Below are 20,197 nucleotides of genomic sequence, written 5' to 3' on the forward strand. Positions count from 1 at the left end.
GCCTATCTGAATTTCTGTCTTTGAGAGATATTATTTTGTAATATAACTGAATTTTCTATCCATACATATAAATTTTAAATATATTAAAATCATAAGGCATCTTTGAGTAAACTGCGAGTATCATTTAAGTAGGCTATGTCGTGGCTGGGCCGAGTGTCCTCTTTTTTGGAAATCAAAATATGGTCACCCTAAGATACACGTCAAATTAAACATCCTTCGTTCCACAACTCCACCAGTTTCTCCTCCTTTTCCACAGTACAAGAGAAGACTTGTTTACTGTCTACCCAGTTTGCAGCTTCCTGTTTGGTGCTGGAGAGAGCGCACCTATTGGTTTGTGACAGTGTTCACGTCCTTGAACTTCAGTATTTGCATGAGCCAGGGCTAACAACTTAATAATATTAAACATGTTTGACTTCTTGGAACATCAAGAGGAGAGAAAGACTAAGTTAAGACGACTGTTATGACCACTGTACACCGAACGATTGAGAGCATACAACAACTGTCATTGGAAATTGGTCTGTGACAGTGAAATTGCTCGAAAATTCATTTGGTGTGAGGCCAGTATTAGTGTAGATGTTGTCACAGTCTCAGACTTTGTAATGTTTTCAGTCTTTAAATATGATGGCTACATGCATAATGTTCTCAAAGCCTGAGGCAGAGGTGTGTGGGTGTGCGAGACGACTGAAATGTCTAACACAAACGAACACAAACACACCAAATTTGAATTCCAAATCCATGAAGGGAGGAGCTTTTTTTTGTTTTTCCATTTTTAGAATTTAAGCCTTTGTTGACTGCGAATGAATTTGAATGAATATTACTTGACTATGGTCGAGTATTATAGTTGAAAGTTAGTTTCAATAGTGTATGAACTCCTCAAAATAATAAGACTGTAGTCCTTTGCTAAACCTGATTTCAGTTTCTTTAAATAGCTTCAAGTGAAGATAGCTGTTAGTTCTAACTGTAGCCCAGCAAATTGTAGAGGAATCAGTGTGCGTAGCAATCGTATACAAACTCAACTCATTTTTAAAAGTTGTCAGCATTGTTTCTTTTGAATTAAACAATATTTCTGCAGTTTTTTTTTTTTATCAAACTCATATTTTCTACTTTTCTCTCCAGGAGTAAGACGGCTGTTCTCACTGACAGCAGAATCCGCACAATGAATGAGGTGGTGTCTGGGATTAGGATCATCAAGATGTACGCCTGGGAGAAACCTTTCGCTGCTCTGGTCTCTGAGGTCAGAAGGTAAAAACATGAAAGGAGTCTTGTGGTCAGCAGTAAAGGTATTTTTAGATCAAAATAAGTGTTAAAAGAGGTCCAGGCTCACACGTCAGATCTGTTCAGTTTATCAAGCAGTGCTCTTTTTTTACTTTGGCATTTATAGAATATGTCATAGTCAGGCCTGGAATTTTGTCATTTTAGGGGCGAGGCCACTTGGCCTTCCGTGTTGTCAATTTTTTGAGGGCGCAAAGGCAGATTTTAAGTCCACGTTCATAATGAATTTAAGGACTAACGATGTATAACTATCTGTGAAATGAATAAATAAAACAAGCTCAAGTAATAATAATGAGTATAATAAGTAATAATGTGATTTATTTAATAGCACTAATAAACCCAATGTGTTTTAAATATAGAACAACCAGGTTCATGTATTTATAAGCAAACAATCTTAAATATAAGGCCTAAATATTTTTTGAGTGTACATGATAAACTGATTCACTGAACAAGACTGGCTTACAATTATTTTTGATGTGTTGTTAGATAGTTAACAATCAAACAAACTACAGCTGAGCTATTCAATTACTATTTCAACTGGGCCGCATTTCAAAACCAGATCACGGGCCACATTTTTAGCAGCGAGCAACTGATCCACTTTTTTTTTTTTTTTGCATACATATATATATTTATATATACACAGGCATGGCCCTCCTCGACATGATGCAGAAACAGAATAAAAAAGAGCTATCACTGCACAGAAGCATAATAAGTGACAATAACAGTATCTTAACAACACACACTGTCTCTCTACCAGCATCTCCCTCTCTCCTCTCCTCCACACACACACATGCACACACCTTACCTCCTGATGCTTTCTTTGTAGGTCAGTTACACAGGATATAGTTTTATACAGACCATGGCAGCAACAGTCATGTTTACAACAACAAAGTCACTATTTAAAACCCTGGAATATAAATATTCCTCCTGACGTCACAACACTGAGTGAAGAAAGTATCGTTATCTCAGCATACAGACAAATATCAGTATCAGTCATTCATCTTGCTCTCTGTCCCTCCTCTACTGAGGACACTCACTGTCTACAGGTTGGCTGCCTCAGGTACATGTTCAGATAAAGTGTTAGCCTACATACAGACAGCTTTCATTTAGTTTGTCTTTAACACTTTGCTGTTAGCACCGCGAGCGCGATGTGCTTGTGTCGACTGCTATCATAAATCATAATAGCGGTGAATGAGAGACTGCGGACAGAGCAGATTGAAATATGGCTTTCTACATGGTTTATCACACTTACTCACAGTAACAAGTGTAGTTGTCGTTAACTAGAGTCATCTTGAAGTTATATTCCCTTCATCTGCACCGCGGCCCCACCACTGCACAATGGTGATACATGAAACCGAAACTTTAAAAAGTTACGCCGATAATGGCGGCGCTTACTGTTATTACGGTGTTGATTAAACTTGCCTGGCGGCGCTTACTGTTATTACGGTGTTGATTAAACTTGCCTTTTGTTGTTTAATACCGGGTCTCAGTACCGATCCCTGCCCGGGCGTTTGATGAAGTCTCCTGGTTGGCCGGTGATAGATTGGTGTCAAACTGTCATTACAGCCCGTCCGAGCGGCCACTGTGGCCTTAGGGCAGGTATTTTTTTCAGGGGCACAGGGCCAAATGAGGAGGGCATGAGAGCCATGGCCCTCGTGGCCCTCGTGAAATTCCTGCCCTGGTCATAGTTGTAGAGATTCATTATTTAACGCATACATAATATTTACATTTATTATTTACATTATGTTACAGTGGACATCCACTAGTGATGGTGAGTCACAACATCCACTGCGACATCCACTTAAACAATTTCATATCCTGGTTTGGATGCTGGGTCTAAAAATAGTTTGACAGTATTTTCTCACACAGAAGAAGAGGTCCAAACAGTGAGCAATGGCTTCATTCCATTTAACCATGTTGACATGATGCTTTATATAGTGACAGGGGCGGGAAATGGAGGTATGACATTGAATCTACCAGCTGAGAATCAGACAGCAACAAGTGGTGGAGATGCTGTGATTAACTTTAATGGAATGCTTTCCAAAGTAGATTCAACTCCTACAAGCTGTATGAAACATTATTGGCATTAACTTAATCATTGTTGTTTGTTGTGCTGTTTAGACCTGTGGTATCTTATTTTCTTGGAACACTGGCCCACAGTGCCCATGATTCAGGTCATGCAGCGGTGGCATGCTGTTTCAGGCACTGGACTGAAATAGAATGGGATTCACACCCAAACGGCACCATGCAGATCAGGTTTTGGGGCGTACCCACTGTTGTCAACTGGGAGCACAGTAATTTGTGCTGAAGGAACTGGTTACAAAGCGCACACAGAGTGAAATTATAATGGTCGTCAGGGGATTGTTGACGCAGTTAGATTTGTGTGAGGCATAAGCCTGTTTCCTTCCTCAGGTGTACTGATATTCCCATCAGCATTAGCTCAAAAATATTCTATCTGGGTTCTTGTCAGGTTGAACTTTCTGGTTGTTTTGGGTTCATCTGGGTCAAATATACAGTTTATGGCTGTGAGATTCTTTTGTTACTTTTACCATGTGTATAAAGCAACTTCCACCACATTGTATAACTTTTTCGACAGCCATCTTGATTTTATTCTCTGGACCCTCATGATGGTGATGTTGTGAATGATGCAATGTCTTATTCTATGTTTAGTTGTGAAAAGATTACATGTGGATTTGAATTAGAGTATCTGTTCTACTCTCATGTAACATGACCAAACTTTGTGTAAAGACACACACAAGCAGACATAAACCATTTTGCCACATCCTTTGATTACTGATGAACCAGTTGTTGTAGGCACTTGAGGCATCATTGAACTCAGCAGAGATCCTTTTGTTATTGGGCAAATTTTTGTGGTCTTCTGGGGCTGGAGGCCCTAACAAATCCACTTCTTTGTATTCCCCACCACATGCAGCTTGGGAAGGAGAGCACTAGAATCCTCCTCTGCCAAATGCCCTGTACCTCTAATTTCTCTCCACTCTCGTCCCTGACTGATGTGATCTGGATCAAAAGTTTATCTCAAAGATTAAAGCAAATTCTCTCTAATAGATTCAAACATTCAACCCTTCATTATTATCAGGGCATTTTAAGGGCACCATCCACAATGCTACCAAAAAGTGAAGCTTAAAGTCAGTCCATGTGATTGTTGGAACTCTCTGTGCCCTCTCAGGAAAGAGATCTCCAAGATCATGAAGAGCTCCTACCTGCGAGGCCTTAACATGGCTTCCTTCTTCTGCGCCAGCAAGATCATCCTCTTCGTCACCTTCACCCTCTATGTCCTTCTGGGAAACACCATCACAGCCAGCCGCGTGTTTGTGACGGTGTCACTATACACCGCTGTGCGACTCACCGTCACTCTGTTCTTCCCAAGTGCCATTGAGAAGCTGTTTGAGTCCCGGGTCAGCATCCGTAGGATTCAGGTACGGTGCTTTAATATTTTGATTTTAGTGGTTTGGGTGAACTGTCCCTTTGAGCTTGTTGAATCCCCTCTAAAGATTTACAAATAATTTTCCCATTTAATAAAGTCTGACAGTACTTTAACTTGAGATGCCAGTCTTCAGATAGTGTGATGTTTGAGGTTTCGCCTTCATAGAAGCAACTATATAAAAGCAGATAAAAAGCTGCCTTGTTCTGGCTGCATCCAGTTTGTTTTTTTACTGATATCAAAGTTCAGGGTGTTCATCTCTTATCATTTAATCACAGCACTGTTGCTCTCACATGGCATCATTTTGAAGGTCCAGCTCTGGAAAGCCACTATCTCTCTGCTTCTTTTTCTTTTTCTCAAAGATATGGTGAGCTTGAAATTTAATTTTAAAGCTGCAAAACTGGCAGTTATGAAACGTTACCTAATGATTTACCCGGCCACTGCAGCAAAAGACATCCTAAAACACACATTGATCACTTTTGTGCAAATGACACTTGTGAGGACAATAGTGGAAGCGATTTTGCAGATAATATGACTCAGGGTTTTTTTTGTTCAACCCTCAGAACTTGGCACTGACTCTGTTCTGTTTTTTATGGTGAAGGAGTTCTTACTGTTGGAAGAGATCACAAAGAGCCCAGCTGCAGTGCTACAGGATGAGAAGAAGGACGCTTCTGTGGAGCTCCAGGACCTGGTCTGCTACTGGGACAAGGTCAGATACCTTGTGCTCACTAGTGTACACATGAGGAATGCCTTGAGCCAATTCACTAGATTAAGCAAATCCAGGAATTTTCTTTAACCTTTTAGCACCAACTATTTTGCTTGTGGAGCACAAACACTATGTAGAACTTTCAAAGACTGCTGGTATGTTGAAAAATGACACAAAGGTCAACATATATCTGTGTTGATTAATGGACTCTTGGTCGTTGTCTTCATTGAACAAAGACCCTGGCATAAAAATACCATACTGGTCCAAATATTAGATGACATTAGATGAAGTACTTCCTTTGAACCATACTGTAAATGTCACATTTGTGGAACCTGTCTTTCAGTCACATACTGTACTTATCCACTCTGTTGTCAAGTTCTTTTTTCTCTGACAGCAATTTATAGACTGTCTCTTTAAGGGCTCATAATCTGTGTGACGGTGGCAGTTCTGGGCTGCTTTACATTTGAGTCCCTTTTGTGTCTGTGGTCGATGGTCAAACACACTTTTGACTTTTAAAAATTGAATGAAATCCTTTTTGGCCCATGCTAGTAGGGCATATAGTTTTCCCAAAATCCTAGGGTTTCCCACACATTGAGTCATTTAGGGTCGACCGCATGTATCAGCAGTTGACTTTTTGTTAATTCATACAGAAATAGAACAGCACTCTTGTTTCAGTGTTGTCTATTGTTTTTCCGGCCTATTTTAAATGAAACCGGCCACATTCTCTTAGAAACCACACACCCCCTGGTCCGGAACTGGGTCTAACTCGTGCAACAGCAGCTACAGAAAGTTGCCGTTATAGAGTTCCTCCTGCACTGTGTGTCCTCTGAATACAGAGAGGGAGCACAGAATGATCACAAAGGATAACACGCAGACACACACACACACACAATCCTGAAAGTCTGCTGATCCAGTGCAAACACTGATAACCCTGCTGACAAACAGACAAACATACACACAAACCAAAAACATGATGTCCTTCGTGGAGGCAATAATACAACCAGATATCTCGTCCATTCAGAAAGATTGTATGCGATGTTGTGAATACATAATTTTCTAGTATGTCTCTTTTTCAAATATAAATTCCTGGAAAATATTGTTTTGTATTCAGGCCTGTATGGTGATCTAGGTGCTAATGCACTGTAGAGTCTACAAATGAAACATTTTAAAAACAATATCCCCATCAAGCAGGTGATAAAGAGTTAATTGATATCTTGAATAAAAACTTGATTCATGTTGTAATGTTCAAATATGTTTTGTACCCCTGGCAGAATCTGGATGCTCCAACTCTGCAGAATCTCTCCCTCACTCTGAACTCAAATAAGCTGTTGGCTGTAATTGGACCAGTGGGAGCTGGAAAGGTCAGACATCACTCATGTCATCATTTCAGAGTCAGAAGGCTGCTAGTCTTGTTACTTGTAGTAGACACGTGTATAAGAAGAATTGCTATAAGTTGGACACGTTCAGGTAGTTTGTGTACATTTTCTCCCACCATCAGTCAGCTTGTGTCTTACTTTCCTTTATGCCCACATGTCCATCCAGTCATCACTGCTGAGCACCATCCTGGGAGAGCTGCCGAATGAAAAGGGGGTGCTGAAGGTCAACGGTCAGCTGACCTACGCCGCCCAGCAGCCCTGGGTGTTCCCTGGTACCATCCGCAGTAACATCCTGTTTGGGAAAGAATTTAGCCCGCAGAAGTATGAGAGAGTCCTCCGAGCATGCGCTCTGAAGAGGGTGAGAAGTTGTTTAATTATTACATAATGTTGTATAAATTTACACCAAGAGCACATCACAGTTTAGATAAACGGATGACTCATTACATGCTAAAACTAAAAGGGCACTTTACAGTATTGACCGCTGCCAAGGCCATATACTGTTTCATGTGGTGTTACGAAAGTGATAAATACAGCTTGTATCTGCCTCATGATTTGGCCTGCTAACAGACTAACAGTTAAATTTACTCAGACTCTCTTTAATGTATCTGACCTCACTAAACATTGACAAACCTGGAACTGTTCTTGTAAAACTGGTCACCAGCCAGCTCTGACTTATCTGGCTTATCAATCCTTGGGCAACCAGAGTAGTAGTAACAACATCAAAAACATCCACAGCAGCATATTTACAGTAAAATCATATACTGCAATCCAGATGATGTCTTTTTTCATTCCAGCAAGACAATATCAGGCCACATAGTAAGGAGTGCAGGAACTAGACTGACCCAACTGCATTGCAGACCTTCTGTGCCGCTGAGTTGAAGATGTGTGTGAAGCAAACACACTTTAGAATATGCAGCTTCTTTGCAGCATCATTTGAAGCATTGTCAACTGTCATGGCTACATATGAGTCCAGACAGACCTGGATGTAAACTGTAACTGCAACCCGACTGGTTTGGATGGTATTCTAGTTTAAGCCAGTTTAAGCCATGCAGTCAGTGAGCTCAATCTGTTCATTGCTTGATTGGTGGATGAATGACTCAGACCTTAGTTTTATCATGTAACTGCACATCTTAAATTATGAGATTGCTGGTGGTGCTGCCTGCTGCTCGCTATAATTGTACTAAACTGTTAGGATCTCCAGCCTGGCACGAGGAGAGGTCACTGAAGCTGTGTCCAGTGAATGAGTCACATGTGACTCCTGTGACATAATGAATCCTTATTATCCAAATAAAAACCCCAGCTCTGACGCAGACAAGACACTCATCATTGTCTTTGATTGGACCTTTTATGGTGTCAGTGTGTAATACACTCTCACACACACACACACACACTCCAGATGAACACTATGTCTTCACTTAATCTGTACCTTATCTAACCCTAACCCGGCATAAGCCAAGCCCATCTTTTTATCTGCCGTCACAAAATACTCCTGGCAGTATTCATGTCAGAGCAGCAATATGCTGACTCACTGTGTGTTCACATGCACTTTGGTAACTGTGCTACTGTCAGCTCGTGTCATTTTTTTTTTACTTTGAAACAGCTTGGATCCTTTTATCGCCTTGAGGGATGAAGTGAAAATGGGGCAAAGGTAGATTTGAACCTCAGAAACCGGCTTTCTTGGCCCTTTATAAACTTCTCAGGGTTTCTAGCTGTGTTCATGTGTGTTATTCTTAGTACCATGATACTGTAAAAGTTAGCTGACATTATATAAACCGATTAACTCATGCTTGGTAAAATAATATTGGTAGAAGGAAAAATAATATTTGGCCCAAATGTTCTTATGAAAGTCTATCAAGGCCTGTGATGTGCTGAAAAGATTAACTTCCAGCTAAAAAGTTGCTCAAACTTGTGCATTGACATCACTCTTATCTTAGCAGCATGCCTTCATCAGGCTGATAAAACAGTCAGAGAATGGTGGAAAGGACCCACAGAGGAAACAACATTCTCACCTCCCGCTTCTTTTGTATGAAAACACAGTCTTCCAGGGAAAGTGATGTGTGCAGGCTCTTTCTGCACATGTTCCGACATCACATCACTGGAGGGTCAGCCCCAACAGTCCCTGACTTTCTACCTCTTAATTGTGCAAGGTTGTATATAACAGCTGTGTCTTTTCCTGAGCCTGGTCATCATTGCTCTTGGATCCAGATCAAGCAAAGCAACTTCATTGTTTTGTTCCGCTCTGTATTGCTACAGAAATGGCAACTAGTAGTAGTGTCTGTATGTTATATACTCACTCCACACACTCCTCTGTTCCACATTATTGATATTATTGTGTCTGTTTGTGCAGGACATGGAGCTGCTGCCTGACGGAGACCTGACACTGATCGGGGACAGAGGCGCCACACTCAGTGGGGGACAGAAAGCTCGTGTCAACCTGGCGAGGTAAGAGGACAGTCTAAATTCTTACTGTATATGATAATTAGATAAATTGTTTGTCCTGGACAAAGTGTGCAAAGTTTATGTCAAGATAAATGAGATATTTCCACCAGTGTTTTTCTCAAGATGAAAAGAGCATTGATACATTAAACACACGTATTTGCGTCTTGAAGGACTATTTGATAATATATTTATAAATATATAGTTAACAAATGTGTGATATAGGGGCGTCGGTGGCTTAGTGGTAGAGCAGGCGCCCCATGTACATGGCTGTTGCCGCAGCGGCCCGGGGTCGACTCCAGCCTGTGGCCCTTTGCTGCATGTCTCTCCCTCTCTCTCTCCCCCTTTCACACTTCACTATCCTATCAATTAAAGGCAAAAAATATCTTTAAAAAAAACAACAACAAAAAACAAATGTGTGACATAATGTACACTAAGCATGCCGTCAGTACTTGCTAACAAAATGATGTGTGGTTTCAGGGCCGTGTATCAGGATGCAGACATCTACCTCCTGGATGATCCTCTGAGTGCTGTGGACGCTGAAGTTGGAAGACACCTCTTTGAGCAGTGAGTGATTTCCAAATTGAAGTGTTCCTCCTCTCACTGTATGTGAACCATCCAGGTTGTCAGGTCTACGTGCTTGTGTAACCACCATACGTCTACATGCTGTAGTAGGCGCACATTAGAGCAGCAGGTTAAGTTCTCAAACACAGCACTGGGGATTTTTTTTACCATGAGACAGAAAAAATAGTGTTCTGGCCAACACCCTCTGGCGGAGAGAGCTTCAAAGCTGCAGCGGAAAGCCTTCAGGGACAGATCACAGCAGGAGAAAGTTGCTGTAAAAAGAGTGGTGGGAATTTATCTGCCATTTTACTGGTCTCCCCTGTATAGTTTACACTGATTGATATCCGCTAGTTGTTGTAGGTTATTTGAGCCACGTTCCTTTGCGACAAAATGACACTCGTGTGAGAAGAGACAGAGATTAAGAAAAGGTTCACAGTGTTTGAAATGCCTGAACCAAAGCAGAGTCAGGAAAAGGTGCGGTGCTGCTAGTGTCAGGCAGACAATTGAAGTTGGCCCTACTCTTCCTGTTACACTCTTCCGCTTGGATAACACAGTCCCACTGACAGTGCATAACAACTGTAACTAGGAGTAGGCACACACACACATACAGTGATTCTACTTAGGATTTGTTTTCTGTCTAATTGTAACACAACTTGCTGCTCTGTTAATAAGACATAAAATATGTGCATTCGCACTAAAATCTGACCTGATCTTCACTGTATGTCCATTATTCAGGTGTATTTGTGGCATGCTGAAGAACAAGCCTCGTATCCTGGTTACCCACCAGCTGCAGTACCTGAAGACAGCTGATGAGATTATTGTCCTCAAGGAGGTTGGTGCCTGTTCAGATTAAATTATTCCCTGTGTTCCCAAACTTTCTATGTACAGTAAGCTTGGTTGGTATCTGTTTTTTCATACCTTCCTTCTTAAACGCCACCCCCAACTGGCAAGTTTGCTACGTTCCACAAGCTCTGTTAGCTTTTTCAGACTAATTAAGCAATATAAACTCAGAAAGTGTCAAGAAAGGCAATATTCTTACACTGTCTCCTTGTTAAACAGAAATACAACCATACACCTTCTGAATTCAAGTTTCTCTCTTACACCCAACTAAGACTAACGTTAGCTTGTTGCCTTGTTAACTCAGTCATAAAACACACTTCATTCAAATTCAACAGAAACAAAATAAATCTCATTGAAACCAGCTCCGGTTTGGTTAAAATAAACCCTTAATTCACTGAGTTAGATCTGAAAATATGCTGTGTTTCCCTAGTTTCTCTCTGCCGTTGCTAGTTGGTTGTTAACAGTCCTGTAATGTTAACCCCACCTCTAACAGTGGCGAATGCTGTGCACTGTTTACAATATGTCACCTCAGTATAGCCCCTCCATTTGAGTTTTATAGGAAGAGCCTCATGGTATTGAAAATCATTATCATTCATGCTACAGCTGTCCTATCAAATAAAGGCAATAAGCCCCAAAAATATCTTTAAAAAAAGGCAAAGAAAAGAAAGAAAATCATATTGGCAGGATTTTTAAATATACTGGTACACTGTGTTTAAATATATGGAAATCAACTAACTAACTTTAGTCATTAAAACATGAAATAGAGCAAAACATAAATCTATGTTCACTTCACTTTGTCAGTGTGACATCAGCCACACTCCTGGTAATGTTTGTAGAAGAGAGGAATGTTGTTCCTTACAACAGCGTAATGAACATTAACAGCCTGTTCAGGTCACGAGCAGGACTGCACACTGTTTGTGTTTTAAAAGGTTAGCACCAGCATCCTAGACTGATGAAATGTGTTCACCATAAACTTGTCAAAGTGTGTATATACATGGCGAGATAGTGTTTATGTGTTGGCAGTGGTAAAGTGAACACAAGTGCAGATGTGTAGAGTATCCTAACTGTGAGTGTGTGTCCACATGTCAGGGTCACATGGTGGCAAAGGGGACGTATGCAGAGCTGCAGCGGTCTGGACTGGATTTTACCTCCCTGCTGAAGGAGGAGGAGGAGCAACCGCAGCCTCCTCAAGACATCATCACCAGGTGCAGAACTCTGTCCCAGAACTCCGTCCTCTCACAGACCTCCTCTGTGCACTCGGTCAAAGATGGAGATCATTTACCGGTTTGTACATCATTTTCCATCTCTCTTTGTTTGTCTAACACAAACTACAGGTGACAGAGGATCAGCAACTCGCCTGTGTTCAAAATGAATGAACACCATGTCTTAATTTGTCCACAGGAGGGCAGTGCTGCTCAGTTTATAATGGCTGCTGTTGAAAGGGTATATATACTTGTATGGGCAGTTAGTGCAACCTACAGTACGCTCAGTCACCACTGTGTTACCTCATTCAGCGATAGTTGATGATGTAATGGACATTTATTTCAATGAAAATCTTTGAGATTATTACCTTAAATATGACATTTTTCTCATTTGTTTGCATTGGACAGTATCTTCCTAAATAGGGACTAAAATGTTACTCTGCCTTTTTCATTATTGAGTGTGGTTTGTAATTTATTAAACTGTGCACTGTGATCATGATGTTTGTCCATGCAGGCAGAGCCAGTGCAGACAGTAGCAGAGGAGAGTCGTGCTCAGGGAACCATTAAAGTGAGTCTGTACGTCAAATACCTGAAAGCTGGAGCCAACGTGGTGGTTCTGCTGGCGGTCATACTCATGAACATTCTGGCTCAGGTATGTGAGAAGCCTACGGAAGGGCAATAGTATTAATAATAACAATAATAATAATAATAATAGTAATGACTCTCAAAAAAGTTAATTTTTACTTTCTACAGTGAGAAACAATGTGGAAAAAGTTTAACTGTTAGGAACACTAACCAGTAATCCATCCTCTCTCTTCTAGGTAGCATATATCATGCAGGACTGGTGGCTGGCTCACTGGTAAGTATGAAAAGAAAACCTGTTGTACACTAATCTCCATATTAGTGTGTTCCTCACAGGTCTCTGCCTTAGATTGATTTATTGACATTCTTCTTGTGTAACTCTGTAATATTTTGACTGCTCAGGGCTGATGAGCAAGAGAAGCTGAGCGCCAACAGCACTGTCATCCAAAACGGAGTAAATGCCACGGCAGAGCTGGACAGAGATTTCTACCTGGGGGTTTATGGAGGTAATCTACGTGCTGTCATCTCTTCCTGCACTGTATGTACTGTGTTCTTTCTCAGTGGAGTAAAGGAGAATATTCCTCTGTTTGTGTCCACAGGTTTGACTGCAGCCACCATCATTTTTGGCTTCATCAGGAATATTTCCCTGTTCCACGTGCTGGTGAGGTGTACACAGACTCTGCACAACCGCATGTTCAACTCCATACTCCGAACACATGTGCGCTTTTTTGACATCAACCCTATTGGTAAGCAAAGGTTTTAGGTAATAAATATATTGATTGTATTTTGGGCGTTACTTGAAAGAATTAAAGGGATAGTTGAGGTTTTTTAAAGTGGGGTAGCATGTAAATAAAGAACCATCTAAAACAAGACTTGATCAAAGGCTGGACCATTGATGTAGAGGGCTTTTAATTTGAAACAGGAAGTCACCGACTTTGCCCCACTGTTGCAGTGCAGTCCAAAATTTCGTATAAATACATCTTAATGTGTGGAAAAATCTCAGCACACCCAAAAACAGCAGGTGCGTAGGAGAGAGGCTGCAACCCCAAAATATATAAAAATCAAAAAAGGCTTCATCAGGCATTTCAGGCAGTCTGAAATGCCTGATGAAGGTCACACCGACCGAAATGTTGCTTAAATAAAATGAAAATAAGAGAGTGAGACAGTGTGCGGGAGTATAAATACATCTTGAAATGAAAAACAATACACCAGACACTCACACAGCAGAAGCAACTTGCTTTCTGTGGAGCTGATCATTTAATACAACCCTCTTCTCTTTAGCTATAGTCAGTGATGTACAGTATATCCCCAAATGACTGGTGGAGGCTGCACAGCCATCAGCCACTATCAGACCCAAGTACTGCTGATATAAATAGTTTGTAAAATGTCCTATGGCTGCCAAGTTATCAGCCAAACCATTTAATCTGTCAGCCTCAAGTAGGGGTTGTTACAAAGGTGGTGGCATCTGTTCAGAAGTCTTACTCCCGCCTTCTCCTCAACGGTGTCAAACAGACATAGCTGTTCCTCAAACAAACTGATGATGTGATCTTCCCTCTTCTCCGCCCAAAGCTGCCATTCCCACAGTCGCTGGCTAGTTAGGTATCTAGCTTGCTAATTCCACCATGCTTTTATGGTAATGTTACAGTGGCTACAGGAAATTAGCTGTACAAAGTTGTCACTCAACTGACGATAGCAGTGTGCTCTCCTTTGCTGTGACAAGAGTTTGAATGAAGCATTAAGTTGTTAAATTTATACTCTTGTAGTTGCTGGCTAGTGAGTTCTTTAGCCCACTAATTCCACTATGCTATCATGCGACACTGGTTACAGAAAATGAGGATTACTGAAATACATTTTGCTGCTGCCCCTTGTTCACAGCAGTACGTTGTTTAGCTTCCGTGGTGGTACTCCTGCGGCCATGGAAGCTAAAGCCTGCTGCCAGCCTTTTTCTCTAAAGATACTGAGCATCTTATTATGGATAAGTACCTTACAACCCCACTTCAAAAGATCTGAACTATGCCTATCCCACTAGAATCCCTGTCTGTCATTTGTAAGGAAATTATGTCTACTCTCTTATAATCTCTGAGTGACATGTATTTGATTGGTGTTTCAGAAAAGAATGTTAATTGCTGAAAGGCAAAAATCCATTACATCAAGTACAGTAGCTCTTGGCATTTAGCTTTGAAGTAAAATTGGGGAGTTGTTGCAACTTGTCAGAACCCTGCCAAACTTTAAGACAGCTCAGGTGCTCCAAAAATGACCTCCATCCAAGATGTAACAGAGCCATAACTACATAACTATAAATTGGCAAATTAAATGTTATGGTAGCTCAAGTTGTTTTTCACAGAGTAAGATATTCTCTATATTCTTTCCTCAGGAAGAGTCCTGAACAGGTTTTCAAAGGATATTGGCCAACTGGATTCTAGCATGCCGTGGACTTTTGTGGACTTCATTCAGGTAAGGAGAGATGACACAGCAGCTCATGAGAGCCTCAAAACTGAGGCTAGGTGGTTGATTAATACTAACAACCGCAGAAGGTATCAGCCAGTCATTATATCAGTTTAAGAACATTGCGTACACGACTCACAGAAATAGCTGAATACAATGCCATCCTCCTGATAAATGATGAAAGTGATGAGAATGTTTATTGGGAGACTGACCGGTGAGAAGTGGAGGGAGCAACTTCTCACATTGGTGTTTAATTAATGCTTGAACAGCAAAATAAATTTTTAGATCCATCACTGGTGCAGCCTGAGAGAGAACAGAAACATTTTCTATGCCTCCACACTGACAACAGACGTGACAGGAGGCATTATGTTTTTGGGTTTCCGTCCATCTGTCCGTCCCAGATATCTCAGGAATGGCTTGAGGAAATTTCCTCAAATTTGGCACAAACATCCACTTGGACTCAAGGATGAACTTATTATATTTTGGTGGTCAGAGGTCAACTTTACTGTGACATCATACTGTTCTGCTAAAACACTCGTCTGGCCACTATTCAGCGCCATAACTCAGGAACAAAGGTGAGCAATTGGTTGGATACCAATCTCGAAATCCATTAGCTGCTGTTCTGATAAACCTCGTGGTGCGAGGCCAATATTTCAGGCTGATGTGGTGTAGCCCGCAGCTATCTGAGCCAAGACTTCTCCTCTTTTCAGTCTGTTCATCTCATTTCAGCCATTTTATTTTTGCAGCAAAATGTATCTAGTGAACTGAAAAAAGCAATTAATAATATTATTCTAGTAGGCTGCTAAAATTTAATTTGTAATATATAATAATTTATATAATAAAAAATCAATACTTGGCACTGTGTGACGATACGATGTTGCTCCACAACAGTATTGAGATGCTATGCTGTATTGATTCCCCACCCCCACCTCTAAAAGCTAATACAAAGCTGACCTGTTGTCAGCAGATAGCCAGCGCATACGAGATTGCACTTTGACCAATGCATTCTGCCTCTCCACATGCAAATGTGATCGGTCAACACAACTCACTCTACAGATGGAAAACAGAACACTTGTCGATACCAAATCTGGTCCCATCGCCTAAAGATTCTGCATGTATAAGCGTGTTTAAAGAGATTAGTTAGATACTAAATTGGTGACACTAATCTTGTGTGCCGACCATGAAAACATGGTGATTGTGTAGATCTTCTGTGCTGCAGGGTTGTAGATAATACAAATCTTCAACTGCAACGAGACTCATGTGTCTAAATGTCTTACGTTTTGAACTCACAGCTGGCTCACTCATGAGGTGCCAAATATTGCATAAGCCCTGTGGCCTCTGACGTACATGTCCTGTCATGTCTGAATAAAGCTGTAAGGTAGGCCTGTGTATTGCAAGAATCTGGTGATACGATACGAATCATGATACTGGGGTTGTAATTCAATATGTGGCGATACTGTAAACAAGGCCATATATTGAGATGTTTTATTTAATTTGAGGAAACTGTCATAGTATAATGAAAGGATGAAAGGAGCACCATATGCATAAAATGAGAGCTACATTTTTGTTTTGTTTTTTACTTTTCTATGCCATCACAACAGTGGGATCTGCATTTGTATGTATTACATTCCCTGTAACACATTAGCACTAAACTGTTACGTTGTAGTTGAAGAATCAAATGACTGAATATAGATTACAACACGCAACCTCAAACAGCCTCATTACAATCACTAGTTCATTCTCTCTCCTGTTTTTATCTGTCAGGTCAGATGTATGAACACTAAAGCAGCCTTTATCAGAGGGTTGATCAGTTGAACATAACAACTCGGCATGTATGTCACACAGTGATCAGTTAACAAGCAGATTTTAGATGTGAAGTATTTTTTGTGTTTTCTCTCTGAGCAGGTGTTCCTGCAGATTCTCGGGGTGATCGCTGTGGCAGTGTCTATAATCCCCTGGATCCTAATTCCCGTGGTCCCCCTCCTCCTCGTCTTTCTCTACCTACGTCGCTATTTCCTGCAGACCTCCAGAGACATCAAACGCCTCGAGTCCACCAGTGAGTTTCCCACTGTGTGTTTCACCGTCAGTTTTAGGCTGGGCACTTGTGAGATTTGTTAAAACGAGCGACAATGCCCATATCGTGTATGTGTTTGTGCTGTATATTAGTGAGTTGAAATTCATTTGTTTTTTTTATCCCTCCCGCAGCTCGGAGTCCAGTGTTCTCCCACCTGTCATCGTCTCTTCAGGGCCTGTGGACGATCCGAGCCTTTGGAGCAGAGGAGAGGTTCCAGAAAGCTTTCGATGCTCATCAGGACCTGCACTCAGGTTCCCCTCAGCCTCCGAGTCACTGCTCATCAGTATGAAGCTTCAGCTGTGTCGCTCCAATGAAAATAACATATTTCTTTGTCATGAACAGAGGCCTGGTTTCTGTTCCTGACCACTTCTCGCTGGTTTGCTGTCCGTCTTGACGGCATCTGTTCCATCTTTGTTACCGTCACCACCTTTGGCTGCCTGCTGCTCAGAGACCGTAAGGATGACTTGTGATCTTTTAAGATAAACTCTGACTTTGTACCGCTCTCAGAGTCAGAAATGTTTAAATCCTAGACAGTGATGTTTTGTTAAATGAGCTGTATGTGACATTTAGAGTGTATGTATGACTCAGAGTTTGGGAAGGGATTGTCTGCACACGGCTCTCATCATGGAGTTGGCTGAGCTGGCTGTTAGCAGCTAACAGCGCTTGCAACAGCAACTGCCCTGACAGAGCTAACACTATTACCCTGAAGGGAACCACACAGTGGGTGCTACGCTTCTGCGACAACCGCGTCCCAATATTAGCAGTAAACGCCAAAAAAGTGCAGTGCAGAGCGGCACTGATTAGCACACTCTCAGCTCTTCACATGCACATGTGGCCGGACCATCTACCGCGACAAAGAACTGAGAAGCTTGGAATACAAAAGGAAGCATGCCTTCATCTCCACTATACTCCACCATATCTTTACAGAGCAAATGGCTGCTATATTAATGCTCTGAATGTTGCATACAGTTCATTTATAAGAACGAATGTCCACTGTTGCAATAAAACATGAAATGTCTTTCCTGGTTCTGTTAGAGCTGGACGCCGGCTCTGTTGGTCTGGCTCTGAGCTACTCCGTCACACTGATGGGAATGTTCCAGTGGGGTGTCAGGCAGAGTGCAGAGGTGGAGAACATGGTAAGATGTTTGGTTTGTCTGTGACTTCATTTACAACTTGTATTTTTAGTGACTATATCTGCAATTTTTAGGTGTAGGTGAGTTGGCCTTTGCAGTACACATCTCATGGCTTTGGGGTCCAAATATCCAAAAATGTTATTTGTGAAGTCGTTATTCACATTTGGTGCTTTGATTTTATTGTCTGTCATGTCTGTAAGTCACCTGCATCTCCACTGTCTTCAGATGACATCAGTGGAGAGGGTGGTGGAGTACACTGAGCTGGAGAGTGAAGCACCCTGGGAAACCCAGAAGCGCCCTCCTCCCGACTGGCCCAGCAAAGGCCTGGTGACCTTTGACAGGGTCAGCTTCTCCTACAGCAGCGACGGACCACTGGTGCTGCAGAACCTGAAAGCAATGTTCCGACCCAAAGAGAAGGTCAGACATCTTCAGAGGCCTGAATACTGTTCATTTCACATCACATTAAATGTGAGCTGACATGTTTGATTCTTCTGTCCTGTGTGTCAGGTTGGTATTGTGGGAAGAACAGGTGCTGGGAAAAGCTCTCTGGTCTCAGCTCTCTTCCGCCTGGCAGAGCCTCAGGGGAAGATCTACATCGACGGTGTGGTGACGTCTGAGATCGGCCTCCACGACCTGCGCCAGAGGATGTCCATCATCCCTCAGGTACACATCAGCGGACCACCACTTGGTGTGTGTTTAAACGACACATGCAGAGAGCATAAGACCAGCGATGGGCTCATTTTATGATTTTGACAGTGAGGAGACTGAATCTGTATACTCCGAACAGAGTCATCTGTCTATATTGTGAGATGTGGGGTGTAAAGGACTTTGGTGCAGTATCTGAGGGTGTGTTGTAATTGGCCGGGCTGGGTCCTATTTTCTTTTAGTGTTAAATCACATATTGTAGGAGACCCCAGGTCCAAGTCCTTAACTCAGAGCTGGTGGCAGTTTCTTGCAGTGATGGCCTGCTTACAGGTCAGGGGAAAGGTGTGATCTCTGAGACTTGGATGCAGTTAAGTCAGCTGACTCAATGTTTTTTTCCAGGACCCGGTGCTGTTTACAGGCGCCATGAGGAAGAACTTGGACCCTTTCAATCAGCACACTGATGAAGACCTGTGGAAGGCTCTGGAGGAGGTTAGTAGCACACTCTAAGGCTGGTGCACCAACCAAGATTAAATCCTTGTTTAACTTTAAATTTAGCTGCACTAAACTTAAATTTAAAGCTTTTTAAACATCTCCAAACCTAGGTTAATTTACTTCTGTCACACTGAAACATTAACTCCAATTTGAAATGTGATCCAGTATAAACTTAAAACTTAGACGTGAGTTAATTAGTGATGTGCTCCCTGCTTCTCTCCTTAAGAGGAAAGGACAGCCCAAGCAGGAAGGCAAGAGGGCTGTCACACATTGTATACTGTGACTTCTTAAATTTTTTATACATACTATATAATGACTTTTTAATTTTATTTCAACATACTATGCTGACGTCTTTAAATTATTACAACATACCAAACTTTTTTTGCTTACCACACTATGACGTATTTAAATTTTTTTGACATACTGTACCATGAATTTACATACATACTTAACTTTTTTTTCAACATACTTTACTGCCACTTCTTCAACTTTTAACACCTTACTATACTATAAGTTTTATTTGCATACTATACCATGACTTCTTTAAACTTTTTTTCCACATGCTATGAGTTGTTTTTTATTAGTTTACTTTAAACCTAGTCTTGCTAAACTCTGATTATAGCTAATCTTAGATGAAAATCATTTCTTGTTGGTGCAAGCCAGCCTAAGAGTTGACTTTCTAGCTCCTGTTGTTGTGTGCATCAGGCAAACACTCACTCTGTGTTCCCCACAGGTGCAGCTGAAGTCTGTTGTGGAGGAGCTGCCTGGGAAGTTGGAGACAGTTTTAGCCGAGTCGGGCTCCAACTTCAGCGTGGGCCAGAGGCAGCTGGTGTGTCTGGCCAGAGCCATCCTGAGGAAGAACCGCATCCTCGTCATCGATGAAGCCACTGCTAATGTGGACCCCAGGTACTGCTGACACAGCTCACCTCTTTGGCAGTCATTGGAAAGAGTGAAAAATCTGTGTGGTAGTACTGTTTTTTTCCCCTCC

General features: G+C 41.6%; 1 protein-coding gene across 1 annotated transcript in view; it reads left to right on the forward strand.

Annotated features, from left to right (window-relative positions):
* Nucleotides 1-20,197, forward strand: part of LOC126402030 (ATP-binding cassette sub-family C member 4-like) — a 41,231-nt gene that overhangs the window by 11,364 nt on the left and 9,670 nt on the right. Inside the window, exons 7-28 of the mRNA XM_050063674.1 lie at nucleotides 1,117-1,242; nucleotides 4,460-4,709; nucleotides 5,316-5,423; nucleotides 6,692-6,781; nucleotides 6,963-7,154; nucleotides 9,144-9,238; nucleotides 9,713-9,799; nucleotides 10,532-10,628; nucleotides 11,726-11,920; nucleotides 12,353-12,490; nucleotides 12,660-12,697; nucleotides 12,823-12,926; nucleotides 13,020-13,166; nucleotides 14,795-14,874; nucleotides 16,771-16,921; nucleotides 17,071-17,190; nucleotides 17,282-17,392; nucleotides 17,975-18,075; nucleotides 18,298-18,489; nucleotides 18,580-18,735; nucleotides 19,117-19,206; nucleotides 19,943-20,115. Coding sequence (XP_049919631.1) covers nucleotides 1,117-1,242; nucleotides 4,460-4,709; nucleotides 5,316-5,423; nucleotides 6,692-6,781; nucleotides 6,963-7,154; nucleotides 9,144-9,238; nucleotides 9,713-9,799; nucleotides 10,532-10,628; nucleotides 11,726-11,920; nucleotides 12,353-12,490; nucleotides 12,660-12,697; nucleotides 12,823-12,926; nucleotides 13,020-13,166; nucleotides 14,795-14,874; nucleotides 16,771-16,921; nucleotides 17,071-17,190; nucleotides 17,282-17,392; nucleotides 17,975-18,075; nucleotides 18,298-18,489; nucleotides 18,580-18,735; nucleotides 19,117-19,206; nucleotides 19,943-20,115 — 2,841 coding nt within the window. The remainder of the gene's footprint in view (nucleotides 1-1,116; nucleotides 1,243-4,459; nucleotides 4,710-5,315; nucleotides 5,424-6,691; nucleotides 6,782-6,962; nucleotides 7,155-9,143; nucleotides 9,239-9,712; nucleotides 9,800-10,531; nucleotides 10,629-11,725; nucleotides 11,921-12,352; nucleotides 12,491-12,659; nucleotides 12,698-12,822; nucleotides 12,927-13,019; nucleotides 13,167-14,794; nucleotides 14,875-16,770; nucleotides 16,922-17,070; nucleotides 17,191-17,281; nucleotides 17,393-17,974; nucleotides 18,076-18,297; nucleotides 18,490-18,579; nucleotides 18,736-19,116; nucleotides 19,207-19,942; nucleotides 20,116-20,197) is intronic.

The sequence above is a fragment of the Epinephelus moara genome, chromosome 15 (genome assembly GCF_006386435.1).
Source record: "Epinephelus moara isolate mb chromosome 15, YSFRI_EMoa_1.0, whole genome shotgun sequence".
Lineage (NCBI taxonomy): Eukaryota > Metazoa > Chordata > Actinopteri > Perciformes > Serranidae > Epinephelus > Epinephelus moara.